The following is a 19,593-nucleotide window of genomic DNA, read 5'->3' as shown; positions in this document are numbered from 1 at the left end:
CCCTGCGGGCATGGGAAACGCCGGAGCGCGAGACCGCACGCGCAGTTTAGGCAAAGTGCCCTGGGGCGCACGAGCAGCCTGGGGGCAAAGTTTTGATGCAAATTCGTAAAGAAGGTCTGTTGTGTAATTACCACATGTCAGTGCAATACGGACAAATATTAACGTTGGAACAACAGCAGCAACAACAATAATAATAATAAAAAATAATTAATTAATAATTAGTATTTATATATAAAACACTGATCATTGAGTAGGCTATATTTTATATTTTAAGATTTGTTCTGTAGGGCTGTGTACAATAATAAAGTTTTTTTGTGTTAATATTTTTAGGATCACATAGTATTAATTATTATTATTATTATTATTATTATTATTATTATTATTATTATGTTGTTGTTGTCGTTGTTGTTGTTGTCTACCCATCTGTCTGCCTATTTGTCTGTCTGTTTGTCTATCTATCTATCTCAAGTATCGAAGCTGGTGTGCGCGCGCATTGTCTCCACCTGTCTCGGCGATAAACGGGTTAATATTCCGCGTGGCTCGTGTCTCTGTGGGTGTGTCCTGTCCTTATTTTCGTCTGTTCCCCTCATTCAGTCTGACAAGAAGTGGCCCGGACTGCCATGCGGTCGCTCTATGCTCTTTGCTTGAGAAGAATGGAAATGTTTGCCTTACTACTCTGAGAGAGAGAGTGAGAGAGAGAGAGAGAGAGAGAGAGACTCTACTGCGTGTCTTTCATTGCGTTATTGGACATCTGGAGGGTTATTGCGCTGCTGCTCCTTGCAGTAATTCGGCGACATTCTGTATAGTCTTGATTTGATTTCGTTAAAAAGGTGAGTGTTTCTCACATTCAATAATATTGTCATTATTCTCGGTGCATGATGGTTGTGTGAATGTGTTCATCAGCTCAAAATCATCAGTGCTACAACTTGCACAACGCATTTCAGTGTAACGAATGCGCAAGGACGTGAAAAGTGAACATGTATGTAGTTTGATTGATAAGAAGAAATCGAGTTTATATCCAAAGATTAGAAATAAAATATTTCACATTATAAATAACTCTTCTCATAGCGTCCTAGTGATTAAAGCTCAGGCTTTTAACTAACAGTCTGCCTTATTCCGCTGTAAAAGCAGATGAGCGGGGTGTTCCTAATACAAAATTTATATGATCTTCCTCGTTTAAAGTATTAATTTGATTATTTTTGTAAAATAAATCTTCGTAAAATGAGTGTAGGATCTTATATAATTTATAATATTTATAGCAGTTAAACAGGCAGTCTGAAATAATTAGTTAATATGTTATTTTATTAAACCAAATTACAGACTATTCTCTTGGGAAGGAATGTTATAATGTTTTCTACCATATCATGGGCTAATTTTATAGATTGAAATTATATAAATTAAAAGGGAAAAATAGTAGATAAGTTTCATGACCAACAATTTATTACAATATTTTACCAAACAACAGCAGAAATGCTTAAATAATAGCAGATTTGTTAAAAAATACAGTATATTTTAATTAACATTCTCCTGGTAATAATAGTATTGTTAATCGTGTTTTGTATAATAATAATAATAATAATAATAATAATAATAATAATACATAAAAACAGGGAGCATTAACTAATTAAATAATAATAATCATGATGATAATAATAATATGATGATGATGATGATGACGACGACGATGATATGCAGTATTTAATTGTTCTGTGCTGAAATCACTCGTACAGTGTTCGTTCATCCCTATATAATTAATAAATAAATGAACATTTCAGCTGTAGTATTAGCGGGTTTAGATGATAATTGTTAATGGTACTGTTCTACAGCTTTGCAGGGAATGGAGCCGATAAGCGCGCCCCTGGCCTCTGCACAGGACGCCAGCTCTCCGCCGCACTCTAAACGGGATGTGTCTCCGTTCTCCGGCGGCGGCGCGGCGCTGAAACCTAACCAAGTGAGCGAGACGTCTCTGTACGGTGTGCCCATCGTGTCTCTGGTCATAGACGGCCAGGAGCGGCTGTGTCTGGCCCAGATCTCCAACACTCTGCTGAAAAGCTACAGCTACAACGAGATTCACAACCGGCGTGTAGCTCTCGGTATCACGTGCGTGCAGTGCACACCGGTGCAGCTGGAGATCCTGAGACGCGCCGGTGCCATGCCCATCAGCTCGCGCCGCTGCGGCATGATCACCAAACGGGAGGCGGAAAGGCTCTGCAAGTCGTTCCTTGGCGCGCACTCGCCGCCAAAGCTGCCCGAGAACTTCGCGTTCGACGTCTCGCACGAGTGCGCGTGGGGCTGCAGGGGCAACTTCATCCCCGCCAGGTATAACAGCTCGCGCGCCAAGTGCATCAAGTGTGCGTACTGCAGCATGTACTTCTCTCCGAACAAGTTCATCTTCCACTCGCACCGCACGCCCGAGTCCAAATACACACAGCCAGACGCGGCGAACTTTAACTCCTGGAGGCGCCACCTGAAACTCGCGGACAAGCACATGCCCGACGACATCTCTCACGCCTGGGAGGACGTGAAGGCCATGTTTAACGGCGGCAGCAGGAAAAGGACGATGCCCGGGAGCGGCTGCGATATGTCGCCTCTGAAATCGCACGGCCCGGGTCATGTGAGACCGGCCGCGTCTCCGGACATCCCGCACAAAACCCTGCGCTGCGACGAAGAGCGCGCGAATCTCGGCCTCGCCAACGGAGCGCGCAGTTACCCGGTGATCCCGGTGCCGAGCAAAAGCTTTGGCATGCTCCAGAAAATCCCGCCGCCACTCTTTCCGCATCCGTACGGCTTCTCTCCGTTCGGTTTGTGTCAAAAGAAGGACGACGGAACGAACGAGCAAAACAAGACCGGTGTACCGGGTGTGTTTTGGGCCGGCACTAAGGACAGCCTGTACCCGTCATTCCCCATGTTCTGGCCCACCACGGGGGCTCTGCCCCTGCCGCCCTATCAGCACGCACAGGCACAGCAAAAGCCACACGAGCTCGCCGGGAGCCGCCAGAGTGATCCCGACAGCTCCGAGCACGAACGGCCGAGAAGCAGCACTCCCAGAGACACCGAGCGCTGCTCAAGCTCACAGTCTCTGGAGGACAAATCCGCCGACGAGCTGAGGTCGACCGACGGTCACGCGGCGTCTCCGCAACGGAAGTCTAGCTACGTTTCCGCGTTTAGGCCCGTCGTCAAGGACGCAGAGAGCATAGCCAAGCTCTACGGCAACCGGGACGCGTACGCGGCGCCGCCCGCGGGTCACCTGTCCCCGGACTTTGCCAGCGAGACCTCCAGCTACAGGTCTGCCTCACCGGAAGTCGACAGCGTAGGAGAACCGGAAGTGGACGTGGAGTCCAACCGGGATACGCAAGATGATGACGAGGAATCGGTCCAGCTGTCTGTGGAGGACCGACAGAGTCCGGTGAGGCAGATCGGCGCCAGGCCGGGTCACGGAGAAGAAGTGAGGAGGAGCAGAGAGGAAGAGGAAGATGAGGAGGACGACGAGGACGAGGAGGAACGACACGAGGACCTGGGCGAAGACAGGCTGAGTGACAGGGCATCAAAAAGTAACGACACTCCAGCGTATGATGTGAGTGTGAATGAGAAATCATACAAAAGTGAACACAACTGTTTATAGACTCATTATTATATACTTTTGAAAGGTAAACATAAAGGTGTGTGTTAGAAAGATAACAATGTAACAATTCCCCAAAATGTGAAGTCTTTTTTTTAGGATATAGAAGAAACTGCTCTCTGTAACTATAAAAATAATTAAATTAATAGATCTTAATTAATCTGTGTATGTGTTATTACAAATCAGTAAGATATCATTAATAACTCCAGACCTTTTAGGAAACACTGTCATTAGGTGTACGGTGTGCATGAGTGTGTGATATTTATTAACCAAAAGTGTCCTTTTCATGATGTCCACGTGTTTATTCTCTAAAACAAAGAAGGGGGGAACAAAGGAGTAATTGTCCTAAAATGAAAGTTTAGAATAAATGGCCAAATCTAATTTATTTGGCCTGCGGGCAGGAACGTGTTTGTGAGAAAGGCTCCCCTGGGTCCTTATAGCAAATGACTCTCTCTCTCTCTCTCTCTCTCTCTCTCTCTCTCTCTCATTTCCACTGTTCCAGGTTAACTTTCAGCGTGAACAATTTGCATTAATGTGCATCGGATCATTTGTGGATTTACGCACTAATGTTAACCTGCAGATATTTTGCAAACGAAGGGGAGAATAAGAAGATTGCACATGATTGGGGTTGGTCTTGTTTTGTAATTAGGTGTTTGGATTTTGGCAGGTGTGTGCTGCTGAAAAGGACGCAGGGCTTTCACTGAACTCTGTTCCAGCAGCTAAATATACTGCGATCCAAGAATCTCACAGTAAAACAATTTTCCCTTATATTACACAATACATGCTCTAGATTATCATTAAGCATTTGACATTTTACTTTAGTTGCATCATATAATAATAATAATAATAATAATGCAACATTTGTATTACCAGATTCACACAGATACAGCCATGCTGTTGTGCATGAGGATGACTGGGAATCGCAGAAATCCCGTCACGACCACCTGAGCGTTTCTAAAGACCCTGAGCGTGAGTGCAGCTCTGTACCTGCTTCCTTCTTTCTCTTTCATTTGATCTGAATTTCACTATCATGTATTCAAATCAGAGGCTCTGATCTCCGAATTAATATCTCTGCATATATTAAGCTCTTCTTTTTTCCCCTTCAGTTGAAGGTGCGTCTAGGACTGATGGAAGATTCCAATTAATTGAAAAAGACATCGAGCACATGGCGAAAGGTGAGGAGGTTTTAATGCATTTCACTGTAATATGCATTTGTAATTATTTTTTTGGTATTATATATATATTTATATATTTTATTTATTTTTAATCAACTTAGGTTACCTATAAGAAATGCAAATTAATTTAGTCGTGTTTAGGAGTTGTTTTTGTTGCTGCACATTTAAAAAATATTCGTAACATATATTTAATGTTTTTGTTTTTTTAAATAAACGAGGCTGTGCTCAGAAATTAAAAATAAATAATGTGCAGAATCGAGTGCCTGGTGTCAATGTGATTATTATTATTATTATTATTATTATTATTATTATTATTTAACCCATTAAATGTTAAGTGCTTTTATGTTATTTTTAAGCAAAAGAGAAAATGAAGCCAGTGTGCATTATTCCAAAACGCCCTTGAACTGCATATGCATTAGGCAGAGGCGCGTGCACACAGCCCGAGGCTGCGGGTCTCATTATTACCGCGAGCTCACGCGCCACGACACCGCAGCACGCGCTCGCGCCTCCTTTCTTTAGGAACCGATCGTTTTCCGTAATACATATTTAAAAGCATAAGCGTGACGTAAAAATGCGTTAAATATCTTGCTTTTAATTATAACACAAGTTCTTTTGTTGTTCCTCCGAAGGCCTTCGCTGTAGCAGTGATAATGGTTTATTAATTAATTGGTGATTTTCTTTCTATCTCTGGCTCATAGAGGAACTTCAAAAACAGCTGGTGGAGCAAATGGAGCTCAGAAAGAAAATGGAAAGGGAGTTCCAAAATTTGAAAGGTGATTTAGACCAGAGTGGGACATTTGAACAACACTAGAGATTGAAGACTTGAGTAGATAAAACAAATAATGTGCTTTATTTTTTAAGTTAGTGACTTTGTGCATGTTGACTTTACCAGATAATTTTCAGGACCAGATGAAGAGAGAGCTGTCCTATCGAGAGGAGATGGTGCAGCAGCTGCAGATAGTCAGGGGTGAGCATTGAAGTTAGGTAAATAAGAAGTGATAAGGTGTAAAAGTGACACTTGCATATTTTTTGTAGCAAAAACTGAACTCAACAAATCATGGAGCATTATTAGGTAAACAAAACTAGGGGGAAAAAAATCTAATAATAATGCTGTTTGTGTGAATTTAAATCGCATTAAAAATAAAAAAGAAGTACTGTAAAAAATATATCAAGCTAATATGTATAGCACCTAAGGTCCAGGAGAAGCATTATTTATCCCTAACATTTATTTACACCAGCTGTTTGCATGGCTGTAAAGAATCCTTTCCAAGTCAAACCAAGAGCTTTATTATTAATCATCCTACACTGGAAAAGGCAGCTTGTGGAAAATAACTGCCTAATTATTTTCGTTAAAATCCTGTAGATAATTAAGAAATATTTTTGGCTATAAATCACACATTAAATAACACAATTAGTCTTTTTAAAATTTATCTTGTTTTCATGAATTATCATTTTTTATTTTAGACACTTTGTGCAACGAGTTGGATCAAGAAAGAAAAGCTCGATATGCAATTCAGCAGAAGCTAAAAGGTAATTTCTATTAATACCCAACAGCAAAAAAAATCATAACTTATACCTGGAACGCCTGAGCCCCTAACCACGTATAATGATATAAATAATAAGTAGGCGATAAGAAATATGCAAGTGCTACTTTTTCTTTGTTCTTGGTTGCTGATTGAGTAATAATGTATAAATAATGAAAAAAGAACAAACTGAGCTGGGATGAGCTTCCCAAAAGCACAGACATCATCATTTAATGGTAGAGTAAGCTTCACATTAAACTTAAACATAAAACCCTCTCTCTCTCTCTCTCTCTCTCTCTCTCTCTCTCTTTCTCTCTCTCTCTCTCTCTCCCGCCCAGTCTCCAATGCCTTTTGGAGACTGGGCACTAATTCAAGAAATTATAACAATAGTACAAATGGCCAGAACATTTTTACTGTTAATAACAGTACTCATATTACTATTAAAGTATCTTATATCTAATAAATGTTGTGTCCCTCTTAACAAGCTGAAAGTTTTTTTTTTTACCATATTTAGTATTTCATTTATACAAATAAATATTTTGTCATTTTATGTCTCACTGTTTCGCTCACCTCTATATGTAGAACTAAATGCTCTTTTCCCCTAGAAGCTCACGACGCTCTACACCACTTCTCCTGCAAGATGCTCACTCCACGCCACTGCACAGGAACGTGCACTTTTAAACCACCTCTACTGCCACCTTGATCTCTATCCCACCACTGGAGGACTATGACGGGTTCTCCACGCATGAAAACCAAAAGACCTCTTCGATACATTTAAAAGCACTGAACTTTCCCAGGACTAAAAAATGTGCAACTTTCTCAAAAGATCTAACAGCGTCTCTTGAGTTCTGCTTAAACAGACATGGACGATTCTTCTCTGAATCAAACAAGCCAGCAGGATGAGATGAGATGAGAGTCAAAGAGTGAAATTGTTCTAACTATATGTACAATAGAATATTAACATGAACTCGTTCAAAACTTCTTTTATCTTTCAAAATGCCACGAATGCATAAAGTGGCTCTGTGCAATGAATTGTGAACTCTCACAACATTCTTAAATGGTCACTGTTTGTGTGTTTTTATGTTATATTTACTCCAAATTGATTCACTGACGTGCTCTCCCAAATGGATTGTATCTGTATACGCACTTTAAACGAGAAATGATAAAGACCTACCTAATCCAAATTGAATCTACCTTAAATTAAAGATGTTTACCATGTTTGTCTGTACAGAATAAATTTGATTAAGCACTTAGTCCACCTTTCCCAGATACATAGCTCAGACTTTTGGGGAACTGGTACTAATCTACATATATGTGATTACCTGGCTGTGTACTATGAGTTTTGAAGTGTATTTTCAAGAATAAAATGATTTCTTTCTTCATTATTAAATCAGAAAGGTCCATTAGAGTTTTAATCTCTTGTATATATTAAACTGATTTATATACATAGAACTAAGTGAATAGTGCCCAGTACCCTGCTTCGTGCTCTAGGTCTTTTGGGATTGAGTTCAGTCCCCCAGACCCTTAATACAGAATTAAACAGTATAGACAATGAGTGAGAGATAAGTGAATAGATATACAACACGTCATGCTTTAAAAATGATTAATTATGGGTTATTTAGATTTAAGTGAGCTGCTCGGAAGGTTGTCTAATAGTGTCACTCTCAGTTTGGTTGTACACAGATGTAACTTTTCTTATTTCTATGATTCCACACACAACTGACTAAACGTAAATATTATTTTTTTGTTGTAGTAATAGGTATATTTAGGTATGTCTATATGACACATATTATTCATTCATTGTCTTATCCTGTACAAAGGGCCTGGAGCCTATCTCAGTAGACCTTGGGAACAAATTGGGGTACACCCTGGACAGGTGCCAATCCATCACAGGGCACAACATATATTAGATTGTATATACATACATATATATATATATATATATATATATATATATATTATATTATATTATATTATATTATATTATATTATATTATATTATATTATATTATATTATATTATATTATATTATATTATAGCATGTAAATAGCTGGTCAATATCTATTGACCAAGCCACCAAAACCTTTTTGTTTCAGAGACCAAAACCCACTTTACAGATCAATAGTGCGAGTATAAAGTGACATTATACAGTAGGCTGTGGAGAGGTTGTGTATTTTAAACTCACTACTGACAAAACACCATGAGTTTAATAATGTATTCATTATTAGCATTCATCTGAAACAAGACAGGTCATATACCAGCCCTTAATCCTACCTAGCTGAGGTAAGAGTTTTTTTTTTCTTCTCTACACTCTTAGACAAAAGGGAGTATTTGAATGTCACATGTAGGATCTTATTAATATAAAAATATATATAAATATAACAATACCCTTTTTCATATTTTATATAAATATATATATTATATAATTTATATATAAAAGAAAAATATTTAAAAAGGGTTTGTTATATTTATATTTATTTCATTATTTATTAATCTTATACTCACTTTATTGTTGGTAAAAATGATAAAATATTTAAAATCCATAACAGCCACAACATCTATTAGGTTACTGCCAGTTTATCTTGATTTACTATAAGATCTTAAAATTTTAAAGCGTTAATATATTAAATAAAGGTTAACAAAAGTGGAACTTGAAATAAAAATTGGGAAAATAATAATAATAATAATAATAATAATAATAATAATAATAGATATACTGAGTTACACAGATTTCATGCAAACCTAAACTTGTCCTTTATGAATGAATAAGCAACAAAACGAACAGACAATCAGCACAATTTCTATGACTGTAGAGCTTATTATTAAACAAATAATTGGTCTATATTAGTTAAATAGAGTCACAGAGCTTTTTAATTAGTGTTCTTATTTGTAATTCAGTTTACTTTGAATGAACGTTTTGGTGCTGGTTATAAGAACAATGCTTCCATCTAGTGGACATATAGTGAATTGCAACTTGCAAAGTGGTTGTCAAAATGTTCTCATTGAAAATGAGTCATTACAAATCAAGTCCTGCAATCATACTTACTGATTAGTGACAGCTTAGAGTGCAAAATGCAAAATAAGATTCATTAAGATCTGCACCTTCTGGACACGGTTGTAGTGGTTAGCACTGTGACTTCCAGGGTTAGACTTTTTTTTTTAGACCTGCATCAGGTTTGTGTGCATGGCGCTTGCATGTTCTCCCTTTGCTTGGTGGGTTTTCTCCGGGTACACCGGTTTCTTCCCACAGTTTAAAGACCTGCAGATTAGGCTAATTGGCGTTCCCAAATTGCCCATAGTGTATGTGCGTGTGTGTGTGTGCCCTGTGATGGATGGGTACCCTGTCCAGCGTGTACCCCACCTTGTACCGCCTTAACCCCCCCTCCCCAACCCTGTACACAGGATAAAGTGAATAAATAAATTAATGAACACATGTACGAGAGCTGTCTAATATTTACATCGCACTTAATATTTATCTTATACTTAATATTAACAAAAATCTAGAACACACACACACACACACACACACACACACTCACACACACTCGCACACACACAGTAATATAATAAAGTGCGGCCAGAACTACATTTTTTCAATGATTTGTGCAGCATTGGCCTTTCTGTTGGGTGTGGATGGGCTTTCGGCGCACATGATCTTGTCTCTAGTTCGGTGTTTTATTGATAATTAATGCTTATTAGTTATGGTGGACCAGTGTCCATTGCTGAAAGCTCATAGAAAGAGCAAGTAAACATCAGAACAGTACCATTTTTTTTTTTACATCATATGAATGGCTGAGTGTATGTGCACATCCCATACCTGACCAATAGATGGCTCTAGGATACACTTTAAGAAGAAAGGATGCCTGCAAAGACTACGTAATGGGCAATGTTCTGCTGAAAAAACCCTGGGTCCTGGAATTCATGTGAATGCTACAGGTAACACCTACATAAGTTGACGAAGACGTCTTGTGGAGGCCAGGCGTTGATGGTTCAGAGTTGTTTTTGGTGAAACAAGAGGGCTGAAGTACTATTTTTTTCTTTGAAAGGAAGTTGGAATAGATCCAACTTTACATGCCTTTCACTGACACTACCTGCTTTACATCGACCCTCTGAAATGACCTTCTGTCTTGAGAAGAACAGGGGAAGTACTAGTGTTCCCCCTGAGACACAGCTGTAGAATCATTAAAGATTTGACATGTAAGAGCACAAACAGGCTTCTTTAGGGGGGAATGGGGTTGGTTGTCACTTAAAAAAAATTATTTAATGTGAATCTGTCAAAAATACTGTTCCAAGCAAATTCTTTTTCTATGTACAGTACAATAGAACGTGTCAGGAAAGAACTGAGAGATTCGCAGGTTTTGCAGGTTCGCATGGACTGTATGAACTGTATTTTGTCCCACTTGACAACTATCCCTATTTTTTATATATATTTTAACTATTTAGAAAACTACAGTATTGTCATAAAACAACAGGATAATATAATGAAAAAGCTGTAGATAAATGTGCGATTGTGACAAGCATCTCCAACTAATTGTGGAGGTACAGCTAAAAGCTGTTTGCTAAAGGCACAGCTACATGTTATACATGCTAATACAACAAATAACTGAACTATAGTTTCTTCCTTCATACTTTTTATTATAATACAAAATAAAGCAGACAATGCTCATTCATTTATTTGTTTGTTTCTAATGAGCAAACAGAGGGCGGCAACGGCAGAGAACCCGGAGATGACAATAGGAAGAAACCTTGAGGAACCAGCCCCAACAGGGAGTCTATACTCATTTGGATGATAACAGATAAGACTTTTTTTTGTCAGTTTAAAAAAAAAATAGTAGAGAAATGCTGAAGTCCGGGACATTTACATTTTCACATGAAAAACTTTAAAAGTTAACTTACTTGAATTCTGTGTGTCTTATACTTAAAATCTCTTGGCAGGTGAACTGTGATTGCAATTTGGAACATTTCTGTATCAAGGATTTTAAACAAGGGGGGTGAATTCTGTGAGGTTTAAATAATCACTGTTTTTGTTTTTTGGGGGGGAAATCAAGTGTTTTTGTTTTAAAACAAACCAACCGCTTTTGAATGTTTGTTAAGCAATCAAGCAATGCAGGGTAAACTTTTTTCACTAGACTACTCTCCACATAGAGAAATATTTCTTTTTTTAGGTCAGGGGGAGTTGTATAAGAATTTCACTCTGTGTATGATTGTGTATGTGACAAATAAAATTTTTAATTAGATTATTATTATAATTTTTTATTATTCAGGCACTTTTCATGCTTATGCTGAAAATGTGAAGAAATTCCAACTGTACACATTTCCACGTGGCTCGAATGTCGATGAAAAGTTGAGCAGAAGCCCTCATCAGATCATGGCTCGTTGCTAATGCATAAAATCACAGATGAATTGTGGGTTAATTGATTTGCGTCAATTTGGGGGGGAGCGTGCGCGATGACGCCCTCGAGCCGAGCCGCGCGTGCCCCCCTCTTCACGTGACCGGGCTACGTCATGGCCTGCGCTAGGGAACTACAAGATGGCGGAGAGTGCGGAACTGAAGGTAAAACCGCTGCGCTCCTTTGCCGCTTAAATTGACAGACCGGGAGCTGTATTGTGCGTGTTTGAGTTTACCTGATGCTTATGTGCAGCGTTTGTGTTTTACTTTGAGCTGAGTTTGTTTGTTTTGCAGGCGAGGCTGATCTTAATGTTGTAGACTTGTGCGCTCGGGGAGTTCTCTAGTAGCTCCCTCGGCTTTAACATGTTATTGTCCGAATCCCAATCGGCTCCGGATTGGAGATATAGTGCACTGCCATGCTGCTCGTTCACACTCAGTATAGGGCACTTATATAGGGGAGACTGTGGCAAATTGGGATTGAGCCAGGTGTTGATGTTGACCGCGAGCGCTGTCCGTTTTTCTCCCTGTAGATGCCAAGTTTGTCTTTTTCACCCCTTTTAGAAAAAAGTTTTATCAGATTCCTATATCGCTAATGATTCAAATTAATCTTCTTTATACACTGCCGAGTTATTTAACTGCTTTATTTGTGTGTTTTATTTTGCAACTGGGATGAAATGGTCAGCATCAGCCTAGCTGCTTAGCTAATAACACTAGTGGCTGCTAGAGGGCTCCATCTTGGAGCATCATTTCTCTCTCTATATAAGGCAGAAAACAAAAAAATCCAACACTTTTTTCCTGTCTCCTGTCTTAACTATAAGATTTTGTCTTATTTGTCTTTAAGTATTTTTCTTAACCTGCATCAGGTGTTGTATGTTCATATTGTGAGCAACCCGGAGTGAAATGTGTGCTGGTGATTTCCTATTAAATGTTCATTATTTCATTTAGAAATGCATAAAAAAGGTAAAAAGAGATTTCACATGGTGGTATGGTGTCTGTTTATGCTTTAACTCAAGTCAATCATGATCATCACTTTTAATATTATATCGGGTTAATTTGCTTTAATATGGCATCCAGCAGTGAGCACCAGGTGTCACTTGTTTGAATTGGTTCTGTAAAAGAAGAAAAACTCAGCATTATATCTGTTTTTTGTTTTGCAGATTTATTTTAAATAAATATATATCGGGTTCAGAAATGTACAGTATAGAGTATCTTGTTTTTTAGTGCAACCTTTGGCAATTTGATGGATTAAATTTTTCAATTTATTTAATTTTAACCAACTATATACACATGATAGAGCAAAAAAAGTGAAAAACGTGAAAAATTGGTCACATAGGCACAAATAAATAGCACAGATCTATACACACTATCATATATTTTAATGATATAAATTGAATGCTTTAAAAGAAAATAATACGAGTTTTACATATTTGTGTCATCATTCCCATATTCCAGAAAAATTCCATGTTAAAATGAACACTTAATTAAAATTAATATCTTTTGTTCTACATGACGTATCCAAAAACCCATATGCACAGTCTGAAGTCTGATGCCTCCCTGTTAACACACAACTGCAAGGCTTCCATTTAAGCACGTAGTTTTTTTTATTTATTATTATCATTATTGACCTATGCTGTGTTGCCAGCACAGTTCTGTACTGCTTGGGTTTAATGTTTTTTTTTTGTGTGCATGTGTATGGATTTTTTTTATTTAACTTTTTCCCCCTTACTCAGTCTGGTGACCTGTTTCAGCTCTGAACAGGTGGTTTTGAAAACCTGTTCATTAGAAGTGTACAGATGGGACGTGGAAGCTCTAGTACAGTTTCAGATCGTCTACATAAACAGTTGGTGTGTGTGTGCGACATGTGCACATGCACGCGTTTGTAGTCGCTGTTAGGCGTCGCTCACAGGTGCTTGTTTGCAGACTTTCTCTATAGCTCTTGGTCAAAGGGTGTATGTTTTTTTTTTAGTTTTTTTTTTTTAGTTCCCACCCCTCCAAAAAAAAAACAAAAGTAGTCCACTGTGCATGTTTTGTAATCGTCCGTGTCCTTCACATTGACCTAGTACTGTTTGTCCTTGATTTCCATTTAGGCTTGTATCTATAACAAGCAGCGCCATGTGGAGAGATTAGAGATTAGAGAGAGAGAGCGGACAGATTCATCAATAATTTATGATTTTTTTTTATGCAAAGTTGATGAATCTGTTTTAAGACACAACAATTTCCTGGCAAGACCAAAAATCAAAAAGGTAATTTTTTGCAGCATGTGGCAGATGTTCATTTCCAGAGTGATTTACATTATAGAATTACACGTCTGCTCATTTAAGCATTTTCTAATAATGTTGTGTGTTCAGACATTGAACTCGGTCTTGACCTATTCTCCGTGTCAGGACATGGGTGATGAGGTGTGGGCCGTTTTGTTGAACAGTTTGCTTTTCCCCTAAGATCTGTGTGTCTCGAGTGGAAAATGTCAGCACTAAAATTATCCTCAGGCGTTCACCGATGATCCGGCGTACGATATAGAGCGGTAATGTCATGTTTCAAAATATCGTCCTCGCTCCTGTGGTCTGTTTTTTTTTTTTTTTTTTTTTTTTTTTGGAAGAACTTGGTGTTCGTTTGATACTGAAATGCTGCGACAGTTTAAAATCCCGATTCTAAATTTATTACATTTGATTTGCCTTTAAACCGAGAGTATTTAAAAGGAATTAAATTTGCTTCAGTAAACAAACGATGTTTATTAGAAACTTGAAAGAATTAACTAAGAAGTGCTCAGTGTTTTAGGAGCTTTAAGACCAGCCTGTGTGATGAAGCTTTTCTAGTACCAGCTGTACAAACTAACCAGAAACTAGAGCTAATATTTGTGCTTGTATCAAATGTTAAGTAATCACAAACAGTTATTGGCAGGACGGTGAATTAAAACTTGTGCATCATTCGGCACAAAAAACAACTGGTAGGGTTTAGGTCAGGTGGTGCTTATGTATATACAGTATATAATATAAAAAGAAATGAAAGGCAATGATAAAATAAAAGGAACTGGATCAGGGTTATGAGTGGATTAAGGATATTTTCTAATGTGATCCACTGTTGGTGACAGAGCCAGCACAGATCTTTGCTATGAATGGAGGGCAAGGCATGAGCATTACAGAGAGCTGGATTAGACACTGTGAGGATGTGAGTGTTGTGTATGAGCTGATAATCAGAGCTGTTATTAGGGTTATTTAATAAAATCGTTTAAACAGCTGTGTTTAAAGGTACTTAATTTTGTACAAGTCTAAAGCCAGTATGAGTTGTTGATGTTGTAAAAAGCTATTTCATTCTTTTAAATCAATTCTCAGGAAAGATCAAAATAACTTTCTCCAAGTACAGCGTGTTTTTTTTTTTGTTGAGTTATTTGCTTAAAATCTGATAATTATAGTCTTTACTTTTTTCCGTGCACTTTTTTATTTTCCGTTTCTTTTTATTTCCATAAAGCTGCTTTTTCCAGAAAGTGCTATGCAAATACAATGTAATTTAATTAAAAGTGTCACGTGTTGAATATTTTTCTAGTGCTGGGCGATATGGCCTTAAATCAACATCACAAGTAATTTAAACGTTCATTGACACTGTACGGTATTATAAATATGCTTAATTATTAAGTCCATGATTCCCCCCGTTTAAACAGTCTTCCTCCAGGTTGCTTCCTTGTCGCAGACTGGACATTGTGGATTCACATGACACGTGGTATTATAAAGTCACGTGACTTAACCGATGGCGGTATGTTTTTCATGACAGTATATGAACACACAGTGGGAAAAGTCTTAAAAGGGAAAAAAAAAAAAATGAACAGAATTTGAACGCTTCTCAGTATCACTATTCTACACATTTTGTGTAACCGGAAGTTACGCTGTGGATGTGGCTGCATATCTTTTGCAAATCTAATCTACTCACTACGTCATTGTATGTAAGAAGGATTCAGACTATGTCTTTAAAGAAACCAGCACAGTACGCCGTGTTATTACGTAGTCATTTAGTATCTAATACGCTTGTGAGGCTGCTTCTCTTGTTTTAAAGAAAAAGCAACAAAAAACTTTGACCAATTAAGTGGAAACTTGAGTCATGATTTTGACCTGGACGTGGTGACCGCGGTGGAAAAGGTTACATGTGATTTAGTAGTATATAGAAGTTTCAGATTGACTCGTGTCACCTCTGAGTTGGAGTGCTAGCAGGGTGTACGGTTTCTGCTTCAGCGTTATTTAGCAGGAAGCTTCTTAGCCCACTTCAACGACCACTAAATAAACATGCAAAATATGTTGCCTGGCTAAGTAGGTTTGTGGAAATGTGATTTAGGCTGTGTGAATGAGGTTTGTTAAAGCAGTATCACATTCGAGGATGTGCTGGATATCAGCACGGCTGTGATGCGGTTGTAGACATGAAGGCGCAATTTAGAACGACGTAGATGCAATTATCAAGGATACAAAGTGTTCCTTAGGATGACAATGTTTTCTTGTTAAAATGACTGGTTTTGAATGTGGGTTTTGGCAGACAGCTGCTCTCTCCTCCGTACATGAGAAGCGTACAGATCTACCGTCACCCATACTTCGACCGACAGTTGGTGTAGGTAAAGATTGTTAAAACGCCCAGGGTGTGGATTGATACATTTAGTTAAACAAATTAAAATTTGTATGTCACATACACAACTGTAGACAGTATGATATGTAGTGAAATGCTTACACAATGGTTTGTGACCTAAAAAAGGAAATAAGAGAGGCGAATACCAATAGAAAAGAATGTAAAATATAAAATCTACAATAATCATAAGGCATAAAATGGAAATATATGAAAATGTAAAATGTGTGATCAGGTTGAGAGCTGTCCATTATCACCACTATGGAATGTCTCTTGTCCGATCAGATTGCTCGGTTGAAACTTACTATTTTATAATAATAGCTATAGCACTACAAAGGGGTGTGGCCAGGTAGATGATAACAGCAACGGTGACTACCATAGTGGGAAAGCAACTGACTAATCAACTGAACAATCCACCGCGCCATGTCTTGTATTAAACCCTGTATAACTATGAGTTAGTGAAATGTTTATAGTATTTGTTTATTTATTATTCAGCATTATCTTGTGCTTGTTTTCGTAATCACAATCGAGGGAGTCAGAAGCTTCTCTCATTAAGCAGACTTTACACTTGAAGTGGTTTCTGGGCAATCAAGAGAGAGGGAGGGATGCACTGGTATTCAAAACTGAACCCAACCCCCCTTCCCCGTCCTCAACCCGACTCCCTTTAATAGCCTCGGGTCGCGTGTAAATAAACTCCACATCATTTTTTTCTTCTTCTACTTTTTTTCTTTCCAAGAGTCCTTTATTTGTGTTAGTTAATTCCAAATCAATCCTTCTTCAAATATCCTGTGTGTGAGATGAATAAACCACATCTTGAGGCATATGTTACCATGTGGACAGGATACAGAGAGACATGAGAATTCAAATTCATTAGTGAACAAAATGAAATTTGGAGTATTTAGGCTGGTAACTCTAAATGAACTTTGCCTTTTTGTCCTGGTTTTGGTTTCCTAGGAAGGTCTTCATGAGCGGCAGTTTCATTATGGTGCTTGATGGGTTGTTGCAAATGCACTTGACAATACTGTTCTTGCAAGAACTATTCCGGAACAGCTGATCATCATGTCTTTGAATAACTCCTCTTGTTGTTATTTAATTGCCTAATGCCATATTTCATAGTTTTAAAAAGAAAAAGAAAAATCCAGTATTGTTCCAGAATGTGGAAAACAAACAACACTGAATAAGAATAAGAAACTTTTGACTGGTGCTTTTTCTTTGGTAAAAGAGATTTTTCAACGTCAGGTAAGTCAAAGTGCACAGGTAAAAAAAGAGGCTTCTAGATGGATGTAATGAATGGAAGGATGGATTTTTCATATTTAATGCTGCACGAAGCCTCATGGACATCTATAGATAAATAGATTCATAACGTTTAATGCTGCACAATTAGTCACATAAATCAAACCAAAGTTATGGAACTGTTCGAAAGGCTGCAATTTATTACAGGTAACATACACATGGGAGCTTTTCTTAATCATTTAAATATGGCTTTGAAAAAAAAAAGTAATTTTTTTTAATTGAGAACATCCGTGCCGTTGTGTTCTGATAGCCTAGATAAATAAGTTTAAATACAAAATGGTACATTTAATAGTCACATATTGTAGTTTAAATTGTAATGTGTTATAATTGCAAATATATATATATTTTTTTAATCAAATTGTGCATCCCTAATGACATTATTGTGTCAAGGTTTAAATTGATGTAGGTTTAATTACCAGACAAATAGAGATCCTCTTCTCTTTCTTGCTTTGATGAACTCCAACTATTTGGGTTTTTTTTTTTTTTTTTTTTTCTTTGAGGTTTTGTGTTTCTAGTAAAAAAAAAAAAAAAAATTAGAAAAAGGCATTTATAAAATAATTTTGTAACCGCTAACAATGGCCCTAACTGGATGTTTTTTTTACTATCAATGTTATTAATATTACGTAGCTAAGTCATTTATTTATTTATTTATTTATTTATTTTCATCACACTGGAGATTTTAATTTCCTGCCTGGCCCTAGCTGATGAATTCATCATTTGACTTTTGTTGTTTTTGTTTCCTCTATAATTTATTCAAGTTCTGTGGAGAAATAACTGCATCCCAGTTAATGATTTCTTGATCTTTAAACACTGCATTGTGCCGATGCTATAAAGCAGGATAAATGGCGTGCGTAAACACTGTGAATTGAAAGTGTAATATGGAAACATGGCTCCAGGCTGAGCTCAGTGCTGAGGTCGGTGTTACGGCTCCATCTGCCCACTCGTATCAGTGTTCACCCACAACAGCTGCAGGGGGGGAAAAAAAAGTTTAAAGAAGTGGTTTCTACCTCATTGCTTCACCTCATATTCATCAGAAAAAGGAAATGATTCAGTGTAGAGTTCTGTAAGCGTCTGGGAGGTTTGTGCTGTTCATTTATCACCGTGGTCGGGACGTTAAAGCTGCGTGTGCACTCGCCTCGACCACATACTGATGAACTTACCGCTGTAAAGCAGATGATTTATTCTTCTGTTTTTGATTTCTTTTTTTGTTTGTGGACCTGAAATGCGAGGGCCAAATAAAACACATACAGCACACATTCCACGTATTCATCACTGCAGTCCGTCTCTCTCTCTCTCTCTCTCTCTCAATATTGAAGATCTCTCTCTCTTACTCTCTCTTTCTCTCTTAAGATTTCTCTCTTTCTCTCTCTCTCTCTCTCTCTCTCTCTCTCTCTCTCTCTCTCTCTCTCTCTCTCTCAAAATTCACGAAAGATGCTTTATTGGCATGGCAGATATGGATGTTCGTATTGCCAAACCTCAGAAACAAATTGCAGAATAACAACAGAAATGAATAAATGTAAAATACAAATAATAATACATGGATTTAACTGTGTAGTGTCTCTCTCTCCCTCTCTTTCTCTTTCTCTGTCCTCTCTCTCCCTCTGACCCTCTCTTTCTACCTTGCTCTCTATTTCGTCCTCTCTCTCTTCACCCCTCAATTATTTTCTCTCTCTCTCTCTCTCTCTCTCTCTCTCTCTCTCTCTCTCTCTCTCTCTCTCGCTACCCCTCTCCTTTCACCCCCACATTCTCTCTCTCTCTCTCGCTCTCTTTTCCTTCCTCTGTCTGCACTCTTTCTACCTCTCCTTCCACCTATTTCTATCACCTTCCCTCTTGCTCTCTTTCTTTTTACCCTCTCTTATCTACCCCCTCCCCTATCCTCCCCACTGTTTCCATCCCCTTCCTTTCTCTCTCACACATTCTTTCTTTCTACTCTCCCTCTCTCTCTCTCATATATTCTTTCCCTGTTTCCATCCCCTCCCCTTCCCTCTCTCCATC

The 19,593-nt window shown here is 38.1% G+C and overlaps 2 protein-coding genes across 5 annotated transcripts in view; both read left to right on the top strand.

Moving 5' to 3' along the window:
- Positions 1 to 696: 696 nt before the first annotated feature.
- Positions 697 to 7,226, top strand: skor1a (SKI family transcriptional corepressor 1a). Of its 3 annotated transcripts, none has more exons than XM_053492871.1 (9): positions 697 to 830; positions 1,827 to 3,574; positions 4,287 to 4,368; positions 4,493 to 4,588; positions 4,726 to 4,794; positions 5,493 to 5,567; positions 5,687 to 5,761; positions 6,259 to 6,324; positions 6,926 to 7,226. In XM_053492871.1, exons 2-9 carry the CDS (start codon positions 1,838 to 1,840, stop codon positions 7,018 to 7,020), a joined length of 2,295 nt encoding a protein of 764 aa, XP_053348846.1. In that variant the 5' UTR covers positions 697 to 830; positions 1,827 to 1,837; the 3' UTR covers positions 7,021 to 7,226. The 3 variants fall into 3 exon arrangements, with proteins under 3 accessions (XP_053348846.1, XP_053348845.1, XP_053348847.1); XM_053492870.1 differs by having other exon boundaries at positions 6,923 to 7,226; XM_053492872.1 differs by lacking the exon at positions 6,259 to 6,324 and having other exon boundaries at positions 6,923 to 7,226.
- Positions 7,227 to 11,841: 4,615 nt separating this feature from the next.
- The window catches only part of pias1a (protein inhibitor of activated STAT, 1a), a 74,743-nt gene continuing 66,991 nt past the window's right edge, over positions 11,842 to 19,593 (top strand). For both annotated transcript variants that reach the window (XM_053492685.1, XM_053492684.1), the window contains exon 1: positions 11,842 to 11,871. In XM_053492685.1, the coding sequence (XP_053348660.1) occupies positions 11,848 to 11,871 (24 nt within the window). In that variant the 5' untranslated portion in view covers positions 11,842 to 11,847. The remainder of the gene's footprint in view (positions 11,872 to 19,593) is intronic.

The sequence above is a fragment of the Clarias gariepinus genome, chromosome 3, assembly GCF_024256425.1.
Source record: "Clarias gariepinus isolate MV-2021 ecotype Netherlands chromosome 3, CGAR_prim_01v2, whole genome shotgun sequence".
NCBI lineage: Eukaryota > Metazoa > Chordata > Actinopteri > Siluriformes > Clariidae > Clarias > Clarias gariepinus.
Note: the sequence above shows the minus strand (reverse complement) of the source record. Positions and strands in the feature narration are given on the sequence as shown.

Excerpts from the sequence above, each read along its gene's own strand:
- skor1a (XM_053492870.1), top strand. The coding sequence starts at position 1,838 with ATGGAGCCGATAAGCGCGCCCCTGGCCTCTGCACAGGACGCCAGCTCT. Across the intron at positions 3,575-4,286 it reads ACGACACTCCAGCGTATGAT|GTGTGTGCTGCTGAAAAGGA; the intron begins GTGAGTGTGAAT and ends GGATTTTGGCAG. Across the intron at positions 5,568-5,686 it reads GGAGTTCCAAAATTTGAAAG|ATAATTTTCAGGACCAGATG; the intron begins GTGATTTAGACC and ends TGACTTTACCAG.